General features: G+C 44.1%; 1 protein-coding gene across 2 annotated transcripts in view; it reads right to left on the reverse strand.

Moving 5' to 3' along the window:
* Positions 1 to 17443, reverse strand: part of NT5C2 (5'-nucleotidase, cytosolic II) — a 242470-nt gene that overhangs the window by 22303 nt on the left and 202724 nt on the right. For both annotated transcript variants that reach the window (XM_082268055.1, XM_082268054.1), the window contains exon 13: positions 9420 to 9486. In XM_082268055.1, the coding sequence (XP_082124181.1) occupies positions 9420 to 9486 (67 nt within the window). The remainder of the gene's footprint in view (positions 1 to 9419; positions 9487 to 17443) is intronic.

The following is a 17443-nucleotide window of genomic DNA, read 5'->3' on the forward strand; positions in this document are numbered from 1 at the left end:
AGGTAGGGTAACATTTAAAAGGAGAAGTTCGCCTTTCTTAACAGATTACACCCATATTCAGGTGTTGCAAAAGGACCGGCCCCCACTCCCCCACATTGACAGCTAGTGGGGGATCTTCTCCCCCTTCTGTCAACATTTTTAGAAAACGGGGCTGTGCGGGCTGCCCAGCCGCATCAATTATTCACTGTGTTCTGTGAATGGAAAACTACTTAGCGACTGTCGACTTATAGCTTTCAATGAATTACCATGGCGCTGTGAGTACTGTGGTCATTCATGGATTCTTGCGGTCTGTGTTTATATTCTTGTCCGCATGAGGTACGAGCAAGAAGATACACTGAAAGGTCTGCAGTAGACCTGCATGGCTTTAGAAATCTGCTGATCTTTACAGGCATCTAAAACAAAAAATAATAAATGCACATTTTTGTTACCTGATTTTACTCATTTTTTTGTAAAAAGGAGAACTTATCCTTTAAAGTCAGGGGGGGCTATGAAAGTTCACTTATCCTTTGAAGATAAAATCACACTTTGTTGTGGAAATACTATTAAGTACCATATTCAAAAAGTACAGATAATGCATATTCACCACAGTATCAACTGTCATTATTATTATTACAGGCATTTATTTAGCACTGACAATTTATGCAGCGCTTTACATATTGTACATTCACATTAGTGCCTGCCCTCAAGGAGCTTACAATCTAAGATACTTATCTCACATACATACAGACACATACTAGAGCCAGTAATATAGGCAACAATTAACCTATCAGCATGTCTTTGGAGTATGCACAGGGAAAACATGAAGAACATGCAAACTACATGCATGTCATGTTTTAGTTGGGACTGAAACTGAGGACCTTGGTGTTGCAAGGCAAAAGTGCTAGCCACTGCCATTAAAGTATATCTAAGGGGGGCGTGGCCAACTTACAGCATGTAAGCAGTGTCTTCTCAGAGCTCCGTCTTGCCTGATTAAATCCTCCAGCGATCCTGCTGACTCTGCTGCTCCTGATCAGCTGCCCCTGTCCTCTTCACCTCCTGCAACATCTACAGCAGATTGGGGATGGTAAGAAAAGGTAATGCCGGTGCGGCCGCGCCAGGCTTCAAGCCTCCCAACTTCTCCAGCATAGGAAGGCAAAATGGTGCCGATCCACCTCGTGGCGTGGGGAAAGTGCAGTCCCCTTCTGCTGTTGAATCCTGGGATGCATCTACACTGGGTGAGTCCCTGGACATCCCCCCCCCCCACCTGGGCTAGCTGATTTACCACTATATTCTCCTGCTGAAGACACTGAACTAGTATCCCCCAGCAATATAGCACACGCAGTAACCCCTGCTGAGCCGACACTATTACAGATCATGGAGGCTATTCAGGATTGCCAGGCCTCTCCAACCACACAAATTGACTCAGTCCAGATGGACTTGTCATTTCTGAAACAGGACATTTATAATCTCAGACACAGGGTCACTAATGCTGAACTGCGCATAAGTAATTTGGAAGATGTCACACGTCCTTTACAAGCATCTGTTACTTTAAAGCAAAACAGCCAAGATGCTACTATAGATAAAGTGACCGATTTGGAGGATCGCCTATGGCACAACAATCTTTGCTTTTTGGGGTTTCCGGAAGGCTCTGAAGGCAAAAATCCTTTGCATTCCTTTGCGCCCACTACCATCAGGCGCACCTCCTCACCCTATAAACACTTTCGAGATAATGAGGTTACACCCTTCTGAGAGCTTCCAGGGAAAAAGGCAGAGTCTACTTTGATAGCAACGCAAGCACTATATTCCGACTTCTCTGCGGCTACACAAAAACAAAGTGCAACCTTTCTGTCAATCAAGAAAAGGCTACCTAATCTACAACTGCCCTATAGTATGCTCTATCCTGCGTGGCTGCGCGTCATCTACCATGCAGGATATCACTTCTTTACAGATCCGAAGGATGTAAACCGCTGGGTGGATACCCTAGGACCACAAGAATTACCTTGCAACAACCGTCGCTCTCCACCTCGATACATATGTCTCACTGATCTGAGGTTTAGTGCGTATTTCACTATACAGAGCGTATTACACCTCTTGTCTTCTGGGAACATTGGTATAGAAAGAGGATGCTGTTTTGATCCTACCAATACTTTGCCATGCTGTTTTTGTAGTGGCCAATCTATATCCTGTAGTGTATTGGCTCAGTTACATGGTGTATGGCAAACACACCACTTTCAGATATGATTTGGTTACACCCTTTCCATCTATGAGCTGTTTGGGGATCTGCGGTCTGCTGTTAAAGTTTTCACCACAGGAACAGTATCACTCACTCAGAGACTGGCATCTTAGTTCCTTGTCCACCTACGGGCACTGATGGAACTTTTACGTTATAGTTTTTCAGTCTCCTGACTCTGGTTTTCTCTCCAACACCCCCCCCCCTTTTTTTTTTCTTTAGTGTACAGACCGGGTCTGCGAGACTGAACCATGTCCCCTTTGCTATGCACTCTTCGTTCTGGGAATGGAGCTCCCAAGGTTTGGGGGTCGGGAGGGTTAGAAGATTTTTTTTTTTTTTTAGGGACTTTTTGTTGTTTTCTTACAATATTTACTATTTATTTACCATTTATTGGATCTACATAAACATTTTTTTTCTATTGGTGTCTATGATACCAATGACGGTTATTGTTATGCATGCTTTATTTGGGTTACAGGTCCTCTTCTTACGGTTGTCGTATGGTTATACATTACTCTGGTATTATACTTCAATGAAACTGTATGATCTTTACTCATGTCTAATTTACATTTGATCTCGTGGAACGTCAGGGGGCTCAGCTCCAAAGTTAAGCACTCCCTGATGTTCGACTACCTAGCCCGACACAACCCACATGTGAATCTTCTCCAGGAAACACACCTGCAAGGCTCTAGAGTTATGGAGCTCAAACATGCTAAAATAGCATATGCTATTCATGCCACTTATTCCAAATATGCTCGTGGTACCTCTGTAATAATAGCTAAATCTGCCCCGATAACTTTAAAACACATTAAAACTGACCCTGGGGGCTGTTTTTGTAATACTACTAGAAATCCTAGGAAAACCATACACTATGGTTACCGTTATATACCACCGCCATTTACAAACATTTTTTTGACCGCATTATGAGAGTAGTGTTGGAACAAAAAGGCCCTTAGATAATGGCTGGGGATTTCAACACAGTCCTTAATAATTTGCTTGATTGATTCAGTGGATCTACGTCAACCCCTACTCCCTTAAGCCCCGTACACAAGATCTGATTATCAAAAGATCTGTCGTCCTTTTTTTGTGGCATGCTAGTCTGATGTGGAAAGTGAAGAGGTTATTTTCATTGAATTTTCCCGTATGACAGAATTCTACTTCAGAAGTGATGTCATGTGTTGGATTGTTTTGTATGTGTTCTTTCAGACGTCTCTGAGCATGCCTAGTCTTGCTCTTAAGATTTTGTTTCCGTCGAAAACTGTACTAATGAGACGAAAATTGGACGTTGTGTTGACGGACGATAAAAATTTTATAGCCTGAACATCAGGTTTTTTCGGCCGAAAAGTGTCGGCTGTCGAAAGCACCATACTAACAATCCGAAAATCGGCAGATCGGCCGCCAGACGAAATTTCCCTTCAGATTTTCTTATCGTGTTTACGGGCCTTTAGGCTCATATTTGGACAAATTTGACCCGGTAGACGGATGCATGCATCGGTACAAGAGTATTCCTGCTATTCTGACACCTATGGTACATTATCACGTATTGATCTATGTTTGCTCTCTCAAGAAATGCTTGGTTTTGGTATCCATCATTAGATACCTCCCCAGAGTGGTATCCGACCATTCTCCTTTATTGGTGGATCTCGCACTGGATGTATCTAGCTCATTCAGAATTTGGAGACTGAGCCCTCTATGGTTAGCTGATTCAGCAGTGACAGATCAAGGGCTGGTAGACATGAATTTATATTGGGCAACTAACAAGTATACTGCCTCCATACCTGTGATCTGGGACGCCTTCAAGGCCACCATGCGCATCACTTTTGCTGCGGCAATTGGACAAGCCCGCAATGCGTCCCAGTCTAAATTGTTGGACGCAAAGCGAGAACTCAATGCTGCAGAGGCTCAACATTCTACTACCCCTACTCCTGACACCTATGCTACCTGGAGACAGAGTAAGAACGTTAGTTTTAATACTTTTAGAATGAACACAAAAAAAACTACTATACCAAAAGCAATGTATTTTTGAATTTGGAGACAAGAACAGTCGCCTTCTGGCATAGCGCTCCAGACCTGATTTTCCATCCTGTACTATTCCTAAAATTAAAAACTCTGAGGGAGTCATAGTGGAACAAACTAAAGACATTGTAGATGCTTTTCTCACGTTTTATTCCACCCTATACACTACTAGAGCCCACTATATTATAGTAGCATTAGATGAATACTTGTTTTGATATTCACCTCCCTAAATTGTCAGAAAGCCAAGCTTCACTGTTAGATGCCCCTTTAACATGGGAGGATTTCGGGAAAGCTATACAATCTTTCGCACACAATTAAACGCCTGGTCTGAATGGATTCCCCATAGAGTGGTATCCACATCCGCTCTGAGTCTATAATTGTGCACTTAAGGTGTGCCATTTACCACCCTCTATGTCGGGAGCAGTGATTGTGCTTATTCCAAAACCCCATAAAGATCCCCTATATTGTGAATCATACCATCCTATCTCCCTAATTAACTCGGATGTCAACATTTTAGCTAAAGTCCTAGCCCACGGACTGAATTACATCATTCCCACTATTATAAGCTCAGATCAAACAGGATTATTCTCAGGTTGTTCTACCACCCTCACTCTATGTAGGCTCTTCACTAATATGCAGACCGTACATGATAACAGATCCAGGGCTGTCTTTGCTCTGGATACTCACAAGGCCTTCGACTCGGCTGAATGGCCGTATCTTCGCGAGGTACTAGCGAAGTTTGGCTTTGGTGAAGTTTTCCTCAAATGGATTCACTTACTATACAAACAAGCCTAGGGCTAGAATCAGAATGAACAATCTTTCCCTACAACGAAAGGCACTAGGCAGGGGTGTCCTCTGTCGCCGCTGCTTTTTGCATTGGCGATAGAGCCCCCTGGCCGAATTGATGAGATCATGTTCCTCCGTTACTGGCCTAGTGATTAGTGGCATAGATGAAAAGGTGTCCTTTTATGCGGGTGACATGCCTATATATTTAGCTGACCCTCCTCGATCCTCTCTTGATAATTTACTAAGTATCATCCAGGGTTTTGGTCATTACTCAAGTCAATTGGGAAAACTGCCTTCTGTTTCAATTAGACCGGGATGCCTTGATCTGTCTGCCGCCAATTTGTTGATTAAAGGTTGTTACCACTTTCCGCTATTTAGGTGTTATAGTTCAATAGCCTTTTTCCTTATAAAATATATTTGGACCCCCTAGTTAATAGACTTAAAGCGGCTGTATCCCCTAAAAAAAAAAAAAAAAAAAAAAAACCCTGAGGGACAATGGCATAATGTGCTAGTATGCATCGCATACTAGCACATTATGAAATACCTTAGAGCGAAGCCCCCATACGGTCACCAAGACAACGCTGAGGGAGCCGACATGTTCCCTCTGCATCTCTTCCGGGTTCGGCGGCTCCGGAGCTGTGAGTGGCCGGAGCCGCGATGAAATCACTCCTGCGCATGCGTGTGGGAGTTCACTTTCCAGCAAGGAGCCGGCAAGGAGCACTGAAGGTCCTGCAAGATACGCCAGACCTTCAGAGCGCATGCGCCGCTGGTGTCTGCGGCTGCATGCAGGGGGAATATCTCTAAATAAACTCTACATACTGAGGATTCTCCGGTATATATCCCTAAACGCGAATTCCAAGAAAATGACTCCATCCTTACCTCTTTTATTTGGGGAAGTAAAGCTGTTAGGATTGCTAAAGATACACTGCAAGTGCATATTCTGGATGGAGGCCTAGCACTCCCGAATATGCAAACCTATTATATTGCTTCCCAACTAGGTCACGCACACGGTGGTTCTGTCCAGAAGCCAATAATGCTGCCACAACTTTAGAAGCAGCCATTCTTACTTCCTATGAGTCCCTACAGAACTTGATTCATCGTCAATCCACAAGGGGTAGGGATGGCACAAAAATCTTATCCATGACACTGCAGATTTTTAAGCTGACCAAACTGCTCCCGGTAGGGACAAATGCAGTATTCTCCCCTAATGCCCTGCTATGGAACAACCAGTGTCTGCAGGAGTTTTAGAAAAGGACAGATAGCGCATTTTGGTTAAAAAAGAGAGTGAAACTGATCTCCCACCAGTTTGTCGATCAGAGCTTCCATTTTTTTTCAGAATTTCCTAGAGACTTTCATCTCCCTTCCACAGCTTTTTTTAGATATCTCCAACTACCACATACTGCTGCAGCACATTTTGGTCTCCGTGACATCCATATCCAAGTCTCCCCCTTAGAGCGACTGTTGACTGACCCCTCTCACTCCAAACTAATATCTACTTATTATGCATCTCTGTTACAGTCCTCAACTGACAGACTTAATGGCACGGAACTTAAATGGTGCTCAGATGTACAGGATCTAGCGGAAGAAATTTGGGAGGAGATTCTCCCGATACAGGTCCCTTCGGTTAGAGACCAGGTCATACAGACTAAATTTTTATATAGATCCTACTATACTCCCTGTTTCCTTTTTCGCCTACACAGAATGCCCTCTTCCGTGTGCTCTAGATGTTCTTTACCAGAGGGCACATTTTATCATATGATGTGGGAATGTCAGCCAGTAAGAGTGTTCTGGTCAGAAATCACTGCTTTCATTAGTTCTGTTACCCAAATACCTAATATCTGTAATCCTTTACGATGTCTCTTTGGATATATTGACGATTAATCTCTTTCGAAAAAACACACTCCTTATACGTTTAGTCATGTTTTATGCTAAAAAATCCATTATTATGCATTGGAAATCCACAACCCGCCCCACTATAACCTTCTGGCTTACTCTTATTAATCAAGCTCTCCCATTATACAAATTAACATATGAGGCTAGAGGTTGCCCTCGTAAGTTCCATAAAGTCTGGAATCTATGGGTGAGCTCGGACCACACTATACCAGCTAATACTTAAGTTTATAACCAACTGTACCTTTCTCTTTGACCGTCATCTTATTGTATCCTAATGTAATACTGTTCTTTGATACCTTGATTCCTTCTATTCTTCATTTGTGATTGAATGTAAGATGTATGTTTATTATTATTTTTTTTTGTTATTGCCTTGTATACACTGAATGGACGTAATGTATATTACTTTCAGTGAAATTTGAGCATTTTCTGCTCTATTTTTTCTTTGTTTATGTTACTTTGTACATTATTTTTTTATGTGCAATAAAGTTACCTTTATTGCAAGTATATCTAAAGCCAAAACTCTTTTTTTCATTTTGGATAAATTATAGAATGGTTATAACCCATGTCAGGTTTTTCTTCTGTGTACAATTGGAAAGATTTATCTTCACTTCCTGTGCTGTACACATAATAGGAAGTGAAAGGAAATCTTTCCAAGGTGTGTCAAATCCCCTTAGACAGATGTCACTGGAAAATGTTGGAATTTTCCTTGTTTTATTCCCAGTGACAGGGGTCATAAGGATGATAATAAAGCAAATCTCCTTAGTGGGGTTATAGTTGTCAAAGTAAACCCGACAGGGGTTGTTCTAACTATGCAAACCTCCATAAAAAATATATATAAAAATATACAGTGCCTTGCAAAAGTATTCGCCCCCCTTGAACTTTGCGACCTTTTGCCACATTTCAGGCTTCAAACAAAGATATAAAACTGTAATTTTTTGTGAAGAATCAACAACAAGTGGGACACAATCATGAAGTGGAACGAAATTTATTGGATATTTCAAACTTTGTTAACAAATAAAAAACTGAAAAATTGGGAGTGCAAAATTATTCAGCCCCTTTACTTTCAGTGCAGCAAACTCTCTCTAGAAGTTCAGTGAGGATCTCTGAATGATCCAATGTTGACCTAAATGACTAATGATGATAAATAGAATCTACCTGTGTGTAATCAAGTCTCTGTCTAAATGCACCTGCACTGTGACAGTCTCAGAGGTCCGTTTAAAGCGCAGAGAGGATCATGAAGAACAAGGAAAACACCAGGCAGGTCCGAGATACTGTTGTGGAGAAGTTTAAAGCCGGATTTGGATACAAAAAGATTTCCCAAGCTTTAAACATCCCAAGGAGCACTGTGCAAGCGATAATATTGAAATGGAAGGAGTATCAGACCACTGCAAATCTACGAAGACCTGGCTGTCCCTCTAAACTTTCAGCTCATACAAGGAGAAGACTGATCAGAGATGCCGCCAAGAGGCCCATGATCACTCTGGATGAACTGCAGAGATCTACAGCTGAGGTGGGAGACTCTGTCCATAGGACAACAATCAGTCGTATACTGCACAAATCTGGCCTTTATGGAAGAGTGGCAATAAGAAAGCCATTTCTTAAAGATATCCATAAAAAGTGTTGTTTTAAGTTTGCCACAAGCCACCTGGGAGACACACCAAACATGTGGATGAAGTGCTCTGGTCAGATGAAACCAAAATCAAACTTTTTGGCAACAATGCAAAACGTTATGTTTGGCGTAAAAGCAACACAGCTCATCACCCTGAACACACAAACATGGTGGTGGCGGCATAATGGTTTGGGCCTGCTTTTCTTCAGCAGGGACAGGGAAGATGGTTAAAATTGATGGGAAGATGGATGGAGCCAAATACAGGACCATTCTGGAAGAAAACCTGAGGGAGTCTGCAAAAGACCTGAGACTGGGACGGAGATGTGTCTTTCAACAAGACAATGATCCAAAACATAAAGCAAAATCTACAATGGAATGGTTCACAAATAAACCTATCCAGGTGTTAGAATGGCCAAGACAAAGTCCAGACCTGAATCCAATCGAGAATCTGTGGAAAGAACTGAAAACTGCTGTTCACAAACGCTCTCCATCCAACCTCACTGAGCTCGAGCTGTTTTGCAAGGAGGAATGGGCAAAAATTTCAGTCTCTCGAAGTGCAAAACTGATAGAGACATACCCCAAGAGACTTACAGCTGTAATCGCAGCAAAAGGTGGCGCTACAAAGTATTAACTTAAGGGGGGCTGAATAATTTTGCACGCCCAATTTTTCAGTTTTTTATTTGTTAAAAAAGTTTGAAATATCCAAAAAATTTAGTTCCACTTCATGATTGTGTCCCACTTGTTGTTGATTCTTCACAAAAAAATTACAGTTTTATATCTTTATGTTTGAAGCCTGAAATGTGGCAAAAGGTCGCAAAGGTCAAGGGGGCCAAATACTTTCGCAAGGCACTGTACACATCACCCTAGGTACACAGATAGCTAATTCTGTTATCCACAGATTTTCCATACCTCCTGAATAGACAATTCCATGCTGCAATGGTCCTGTGTAGGTCCCAATTTTAAGCTTGCCAGTGTTCTGTAAGGAAAAAAAAACATAAGAATTAATTCTATTTATCATGGCACAGCAGAGATATAAACTAGGGCTATCTAAATGTCTAAGCAGTTGTTGCTTTCGTACAATATTAAAACACAAGTTCTATCTATCTAAACTTGTGATATCACCTAAAGCAACCAATCAGCATCTACCTTTCATTGTTTTTCCACACAGCTTAGAAAATTTAAGACAAATAACTTCACTCCCACACTCAGGGATCTGCGGACAGACCTCAAACAACTGTATGACAAGGAATCCTTGGACATGAAAGCATCCAATCCTCAGTCTGCTAACAAATTTGACCGGAAATGGTCTTCGTTCATACAATATTAGAATACATCTCTGGACCTCCCCTCTACCACAGAAGTACACATACCGACACGTCAATAACATCGTGGACTCTAGTTCATTACCTGTCTATTCGAGCTCTGTCACAGTTAAACTCCCGTAATGTCACCATAATGGCTTCAATACCTACCATTTCGGATCTATAATAAACCTTCTGGTAGACCAGTCATGCTGAACCCTTCACAACTCTCCACGTACGGTACAGCTTCATCCAAGAACTGGAACTGGGTCTAAGGACAGCGCACACCACTTTCCTTGGTGTCTCAGGCCCACCTCCTCAACTGCTTTGAGACAACACCTAATTCAATGATGGGACTACCACCCCCACCCCCCTCCCACCCTATACTATTTCCTTCCCCCTCCCCATCCCACCCCCTTTTTTCTTTGCTACTCCCTGCTCGGTACAGTGTAGCTACTGACTTTTAATAAATACACATTCACCTGTCCCATGATTCAGCGGTGCGACCGGCGGGAGCCTTTGTTCTCTCTCTCGTCTTCCTGCGGCGTCAGCATCACAAGTGTGGGCACCCGGCTGTGACAGCTTCTGACTTTACTGCCGGGTGTGCACTGCGCATGAGCGAGTCACACTGCGATTCCTTAGTGGCTGGGCAATCTTCTGGGACTTGTGACGTGGCCCAGAGGATTGCAGGGAGGGAGGGGGAGAGGAGAACTTCCGCTCAAGCATTTTAGGTGGCCACTTTTGTGTGGAACTCCGCTTTAAAAGTGGATTGGCTGTGCTCCAGTTGAGACAAAGTTTGTCTCAGACACTTTTTTTTAGAATTAATTTCCCCTAATGTGTCTACAATGATGATTATAAATAATGTTGAATGCATGCACTTGTCTTCATGAAGATCTGTGATACAATGATGCATTGTCTAGGTCAGTGGTCCTCAACCCTGGTCCTCAGGGCCCACTAACAGGCCAGGTTTGCAAGATAACTGAAATACATCACAGGTGATATCATTTGCTGCTCAGTGATGGCAGTACTCTAGTCTGCATCTCCGCAAGGTAATACTTAAAATCTGGCGTGTTAGTCAGCCCCGAGGACCGGAGTTGAGGACCACTGGTCTAGGTGACCAGCTCAGTCTTTTTTTTTTTTTTTTTTTTTAAAAACACAGCCAAATCTAGCAAATAAAAGCAACCGGATTTTACCTTGCTGTACATAGATCAGAAAAAATTGAATTTTTGTAAGAACTTAATTATTTAGCAGGGTAAACTGTCCAGGGAGAGAGACTCCCAGTGATAATTTTCAAAGAAGCAGAAAAAGGACCATAGTGTTCAATGCTTAAAAACTGTTTTATTAAACATTTATAAAAGTGCACTCACATTTAAAACAAATTTAACCTGCTTTCATTGGTTACCGACACAAGGCAGAGGAACAGCGCTGTCCAGAAGTACAGAGCCAAACTACTATGCAGTGCTATAGTTCTTCCAGCTCCAATGCAGCAAAATCACTCCAGGATTATTAAGCTCTGCCCTCACGAAGATGGTAGTGGCTATTCGCCTGGAGCGCACCATTGCACAAGAGTTTTGGATACTTTGGACTTTTCACATATTGCACAGACTTTTGATCTTGCACTATTTACATATTGTAGTGCACGGTTTATTTCACCTTTTGATTTATGGAGGTAAGAACATATGTATGGGCTTGCTTTACTACTTACACATGTAAATGTATTGTGATTGCAATAATGGGATTTTTGTTACTTAAAGTAAAATCCCTTTTGTCTGAGTTCATTGACGGACACAGTGCTTCAGTCATAACCATAGGGTTATATTGACCCCTACAGGAGTAGGACACAAGGCAGAAAAATAAACTTCGCTACGCCTATGTGCAGTCCTTAGCTGGTATAACCCCCTTCTCAGCTATATGCATCCAGCTTAGTAACATGCAGTGTCAGAAGTATCAAAAAACTCCATAGAGGGGTGGGTGCTGTGACCGTCAATGAACTCAGAAAAAAGGGATTTTACGGTAAGTAACTAAAATCCCATTTTCTTGTTCGTTCATTGACGGAAACAGCGCTTCAGTCATAACCATAGGGAGGTCCCATGCAGTGCCAAAAGGAAAAGAGGGATGGGAAACAAATCCAAGGCTATACACAAGAAGAGAAAACAGGGTAAAAAGAGATCAACAAGAACACAGGAGCCCAACCTGACACCAAAAACACCCCCCAAGAGGAAAAGGACCCTCTAAACAGCTGCCTGCAAAACCTTGTGGCCAAAGGAAGCATCCGCAGATGCCAAAACATTGACTTTGTAGAAGTTAGTAAAAGTGTGCACTGACGACAAAGTGGCCGCCTTGCAAACCCGTGACACAGTACTTCTTGGGCCTTCCGTCAGCAGATGTCAAAGCGCCCAAGTAGAATGCGCGGTCATGGGGAAGGAAGGAACTCGCCCGTTGATAGAATAGACCTGAATCACCGTCAGTCTGATCCACCTGGAAAAGGTAGCAGAAGAAGCTGTCAGCCCCTTCTTCGGCCCGTCAGTGATCACAAAAAAAAGAATCTGACCTCTGAAAGGACTCCGTGGCGGCCAGATATACCTGAATCACCCGAACCACATCCAAGGTACGCAATGCAAACTCCTTGGGATGAGAAGGCCTGGGACAAAAAGAAGGCAACACAATGTCCTCATATAAATGAAAGTCAAAAGACAACCTTCGACAGACAAGGACGAAGAACCAACTTATCTTTGTGGACCATTAAATAGGGAGTACGACAAGATAAAGCCGCCAGCTCTAAAACTCTGCGAGCAGAGGTAATAGCCACCTTTTGTGACAATGTAAGTAGAGGAATCTCCTGAATATTCTCAACGGGAGGCTTCTGGAAACAGAGAGCACCAAGTTCAAATGCCATAGCGGCAAAGGAGGCCGCACCTGTTGAGTCATGTGTCGAACCTCAAAATGAAGGTACAAATCAAAGAATAAATAAATAAATACCACAGAATAAAACCTCTCGATAGGTAAATGTGATCCTCTGCGCTGAAAGGATGTAAATGCAGTAAAATACAATAAAATCAAGATATGCTGCTACTTCCAATGTAAAATATAAATAGATAAAATTCAACACAGAAATAATGTCCAGAGGTATTTCTATAGAACTTTAGTAGTGCAAAGGTAATAAAAGGATAATAAACCTCCTATAAGAAAGTGCAAAAAGTGCTTCAAAATGTCCAATGATCAATGATATGTAAACATATCAAAAAGTCTCTATTACACCACACTCTGTAGAGGATCCTTAAAATGTGCTGATAACAGGACCACCATATGATAACACCACCACCAGTGCTGGGGTATGGCCAAAAAGCTCACTCACCAGAACACCATGCCTGACCACTCTCATGGACTAGGCAGAAACAGTATGGGTTAAACAATATGGATAAACCGCCTTCCTCCTGGCAATCCCGGATCCTGCAAGGACTCCTCCTCTCATTGGCAATGTGTGGGTGACAAGATAGAAAGCACTCCCATAGCGTGATAAGGTTTGGCAATATTTATTCAAAACAATAATACATCACACTCACTTTTAAGTAGACCATAAAAAGCAAAAGAAGTTGGTGGGTCCAGAGTCTGGTGCGCTGAAGTCGCGGTCCCGCTATGATCACCGAGCGCCCGGAAGCTCCTTCCCCATCAACGTACAATAGTTAGTGGACGCCGTATAGCCACGCCCCGACGCATTTCGTCATTTCCGACTTCCTCACGGGGAAGTCGGAAATGACGAAACGCGTCGGAGCGTGGCTTTACGGCGTCCACTAACTATTGTACGTTGATGGGGAAGGAGCTTCCGGGCGCTCGGTGATCATAGCGGGACCGCGACTTCAGCGCACCAGACTCTGGACCCACCAGCTTCTTTTGCTTTTTATGGTCTACTTAAAAGCGAGTGTGATGTATTATTGTTTTGAATAAATATTGCCAAACGTTATCACGATATGGGAGTGCTTTCTATCTTGTCACCCACACATTGCCAATGAGAGGAGGAGTCCTTGCAGGATCCGGGATTGCCAGGAGGAAGGCGGTTTATCCATATTGTTTAACCCATGCTGTTTCTGCCTAGTCCATGAGAGTGGTCAGGCATGGTGTTCTGGTGAGTGAGCTTTTTGGCCATACCCCAGCACTGGTGGTGGTGTTATCATATGGTGGTCCTGTTATCAGCACATTTTAAGGATCCTCTACAGAGTGTGGTGTAATAGAGACTTTTTGATATGTTTACATATCATTGATCATTGGACATTTGAAGCACTTTTTGCACTTTCTTATAGGAGGTTTATTATCCTTTTATTACCTTTGCGCTACTAAAGTTCTATAGAAATACCTCTGGACATTATTTCTGTGTTGAATTTTATCTATTTACAAATCAAAGAATGTGTGGTTAGAGGTCGCTGAAAGAAGACCGCCAGGGCAGTTACCTGGCCCTTGATTTTACTCAAAGTCAACTTCTGCTCAACACCCCATTGAAGAAAATCAAGATCAGAGCCACCGAAAAGGATCTAGGATGAGTGCCAACTGACTCACAACACAATGTACAACTTCCAAATACGATGGTAAATCTTCCTAGAAGTAGACTTCCTCGCCTTCAGCATAGTAGGGATCACCGACCAAAACAAAACTCTATCCCTCAACACCTGGCCTTCAACAGCCAGGCCGTTAAAGCCAGCGACTCAAACAAAATTGAAGATCGACCCTTGGGACAACAGGTCTTCCCCTAAGAGGCAGTCTCCAACGGCTAGTCCAGGACCACCAGAATTACTGGAAGGCCTTCCGTCGCGATCCTGCGCAGGAGCACTGGGAGAAGCTTGAGAGGAGGGAAAGCTTAAAGAAGATGATATTGGCACCAAGGCACCACCAGGGCATCTGCCAGAGGATCCTGTGACCTTGCCAGGAAACTCGATACTTTCCTGTTGAGTCGAGATGCCAACAGATCCACGTAGGGAGTGCCCCACCGCAGGCACAGCAGATAAAACATGTCCGGATGCAGGGACCACTCCCCGTGGTCCAGTGCCTGCCGACTAAGGTAATCTGCTTGCCAATTGTCCACACCTTGAATGTACACAGCGGCGAGTGCTGGCGCATAGCGTTCTGCCCACCGGAGGATGTCGGAGACCTCCAGCACCTCCTTCACACTCTTCGATCTGCCCTGGTGATTGGCATAAGCCACTGAAGTGGCATTGTCCGATTGGGCCTGTACCGGGGGCCCACAGAGAGGCTCCGTTCAGTGATCCAGGCACAGCCTGATCGCCCAAAGTTCCAAGACATTGATCAGGAGTCTGGATTCCTCCAGTGTCCAACAACCTGGCGCTGATCTCAGCCCCCGGACACCTCCCCATCTGAACAGGCTGGCATCCATCATGACCACTGTCCAATAGAAGGGGAGAAAAGATTTGCCCTAGCGAAGGACTGGCGACCAAAGCCATCAGACCAGGGAACCCCTGGCCTCCCGATTCAGAAGAATCTTAGCGTCCAGAGAACGGTGACACCTGTCCTACCCTCAGCAAGATTTCCTTCTAAAGTATGCCTTGTATGGAACTGCGCAAATGGAACCGCCTCGAAGGTAGACATCAGGTCAAGAACCTGCATGCAAGTCCCGAGGAAGAACCGCCTGTGGGAGAGCAAATAATGAACAGCTGAATGCAGCCTCCAGGGTTTGTCCAGAGGGAGGAACACTCTAGCCAGTACTGAATCCAAGATCAGATCCAAGTAATCCAATTTTCTGGACAGGGTCAGGGCGGACTTCTGATAGTTCAACCAAACTCTTGCAGGGTCTGGATCGTGATTGTCACATCATCTCTCAATGCTGACGAGGACTCTGCCCTCAGCAGAAGGTTCTCCAGATAACCTAGCACAGCAATCCCCCTCTGATGCAGCAATGGCAGAACCAGGGCCAACACCTTCGTTAAGACCCGAGGAGCGGAGGCGAGACAAAAAAGGTAGCACCACGTATTGATAGTGCTCCTCCCCAATAGCAAAGCAGAGGAAGCGCTGATGCTGGACACAAACTGGAATGTGCAAGTAGACATCTTTGATGTCGATAACAGACAGAAAATCTCCCTGATGTAAGGTGGCCACCAGCAAACGAATAGACTCCATCCTGAACTTCTGCACCCACACAAAACATTTTAGAGCCTTGAGTTCCAGAATCGGACGAAACCCTGCCTGCTTTCTTTAGAACCCATAAACAGGTTTGAATAAAACCCTTGAAAATGCTCCGAAACTGGGGCAATCATCCCCTGAAGTAGCAGGACCAGCACCACCCCACGGAGAGCTTGCCGAGGATCTGGGGATAGACGCACATTGGAGGGAAAGAACCACTCCAGAGGGCAGGAATGAAACTATGTTGTATCCAGACAGGATCACTTCGTGGACCCATTGGTCGGCTACTAAGGAGGTCCACAGACCCGGAAACCAGCGAAAATGTGCCACCACCCCAGCCATGGGTGAGGACGAGCCTTTTTGCCGAGGAGGGAGCTTGAAAGACTTGCTCTGTGGCCCCGGAGGAAAACATTTTTTATGTGCAGAAAAAGGACCGTGTCTACAACAAAGTCCTTTCCCCCTTTGAGACTCTTAATGATGTCATTCAGGATAGCCCCAAACAGACTATCGCCTTGGAAAGGCAAATCGGTGAGAGCCTTTTTGGAGGATAGGTCCAAAGACCAACACTTTAGCCACAAAACACGCCTAAGCACTACCGCTGAAATGGAGAGCTTGGAAAGCAAAGAAGCCATGTCCAAAGACGCATCACACATGCATTGCAGTCCCTGGACCAACTGGTCCGCCATCTCAATGCAAGCAGGGGGAAACGTGCCCACTACCCAGACCATGGCACAAAAGCTTAGACCATTACGCCAGTTTGTGACACCAGGGCAGTAGCCAGGAACTGGCGCAATGCCCAACCGGCAATAGTAAACATACCACAGACTCCACTTTTCTGTCAGCCGGGTCTTTAAAAGACTGATTCCTCCACCGTGATCATGTCCGCCTTATTCAACCTGGACACGGGAGGGTCCACCACCAGTGGAGTGGTCCACTTCATCAAAATCGATTCCTCAAAAGAATAACACACCGCAAACTGTTTTGGGACCACAAAAGGACGTTTTGGATGCTCCCAATTATTGTAGACAACATTGTAAGCAGGATAAGGAAACACCTTGGCCATACGGGGTGGCTTATGTGTAACAAAGGGAACAGCCACGTTCGCAGCTGCCTCAGCTGCGACCTCCATGTTTAATTTCTCACGCACTGAAGCAATAAGTCAGGGCTTGACAAATTTGTTTGGAATCTAGGAGCCAGCTAAAAAAGTTAGGAGCCAGTTTTTTTTTTTTTTTAACAACAAAGCTTTATTTTCAATGACGAAAATAACCGATCTTAAATTTAAACAGTGCAGCAAGGTTGGGGCGATAGGAGATCCAGTGACCAAGAGTAACATATGCCACCTTAGGCCCCTTTCACACGGGTGCCTACGCTAAGCAGAATCCGCATGCTCAGTGGAGATCTCTCTGCTGATCCCCGCTGAGCAGGCAGATGACAGGTCCTGTCCGCTCTGCTATGCAGACGCAGCTCATTCTCCTCTATGGGGCAATCAGATGGAAACGGACCGTC

This window comes from Pelophylax lessonae, assembly GCF_965119305.1.
Source record: "Pelophylax lessonae genome assembly, chromosome: 9".
Taxonomy (NCBI): domain Eukaryota; kingdom Metazoa; phylum Chordata; class Amphibia; order Anura; family Ranidae; genus Pelophylax; species Pelophylax lessonae.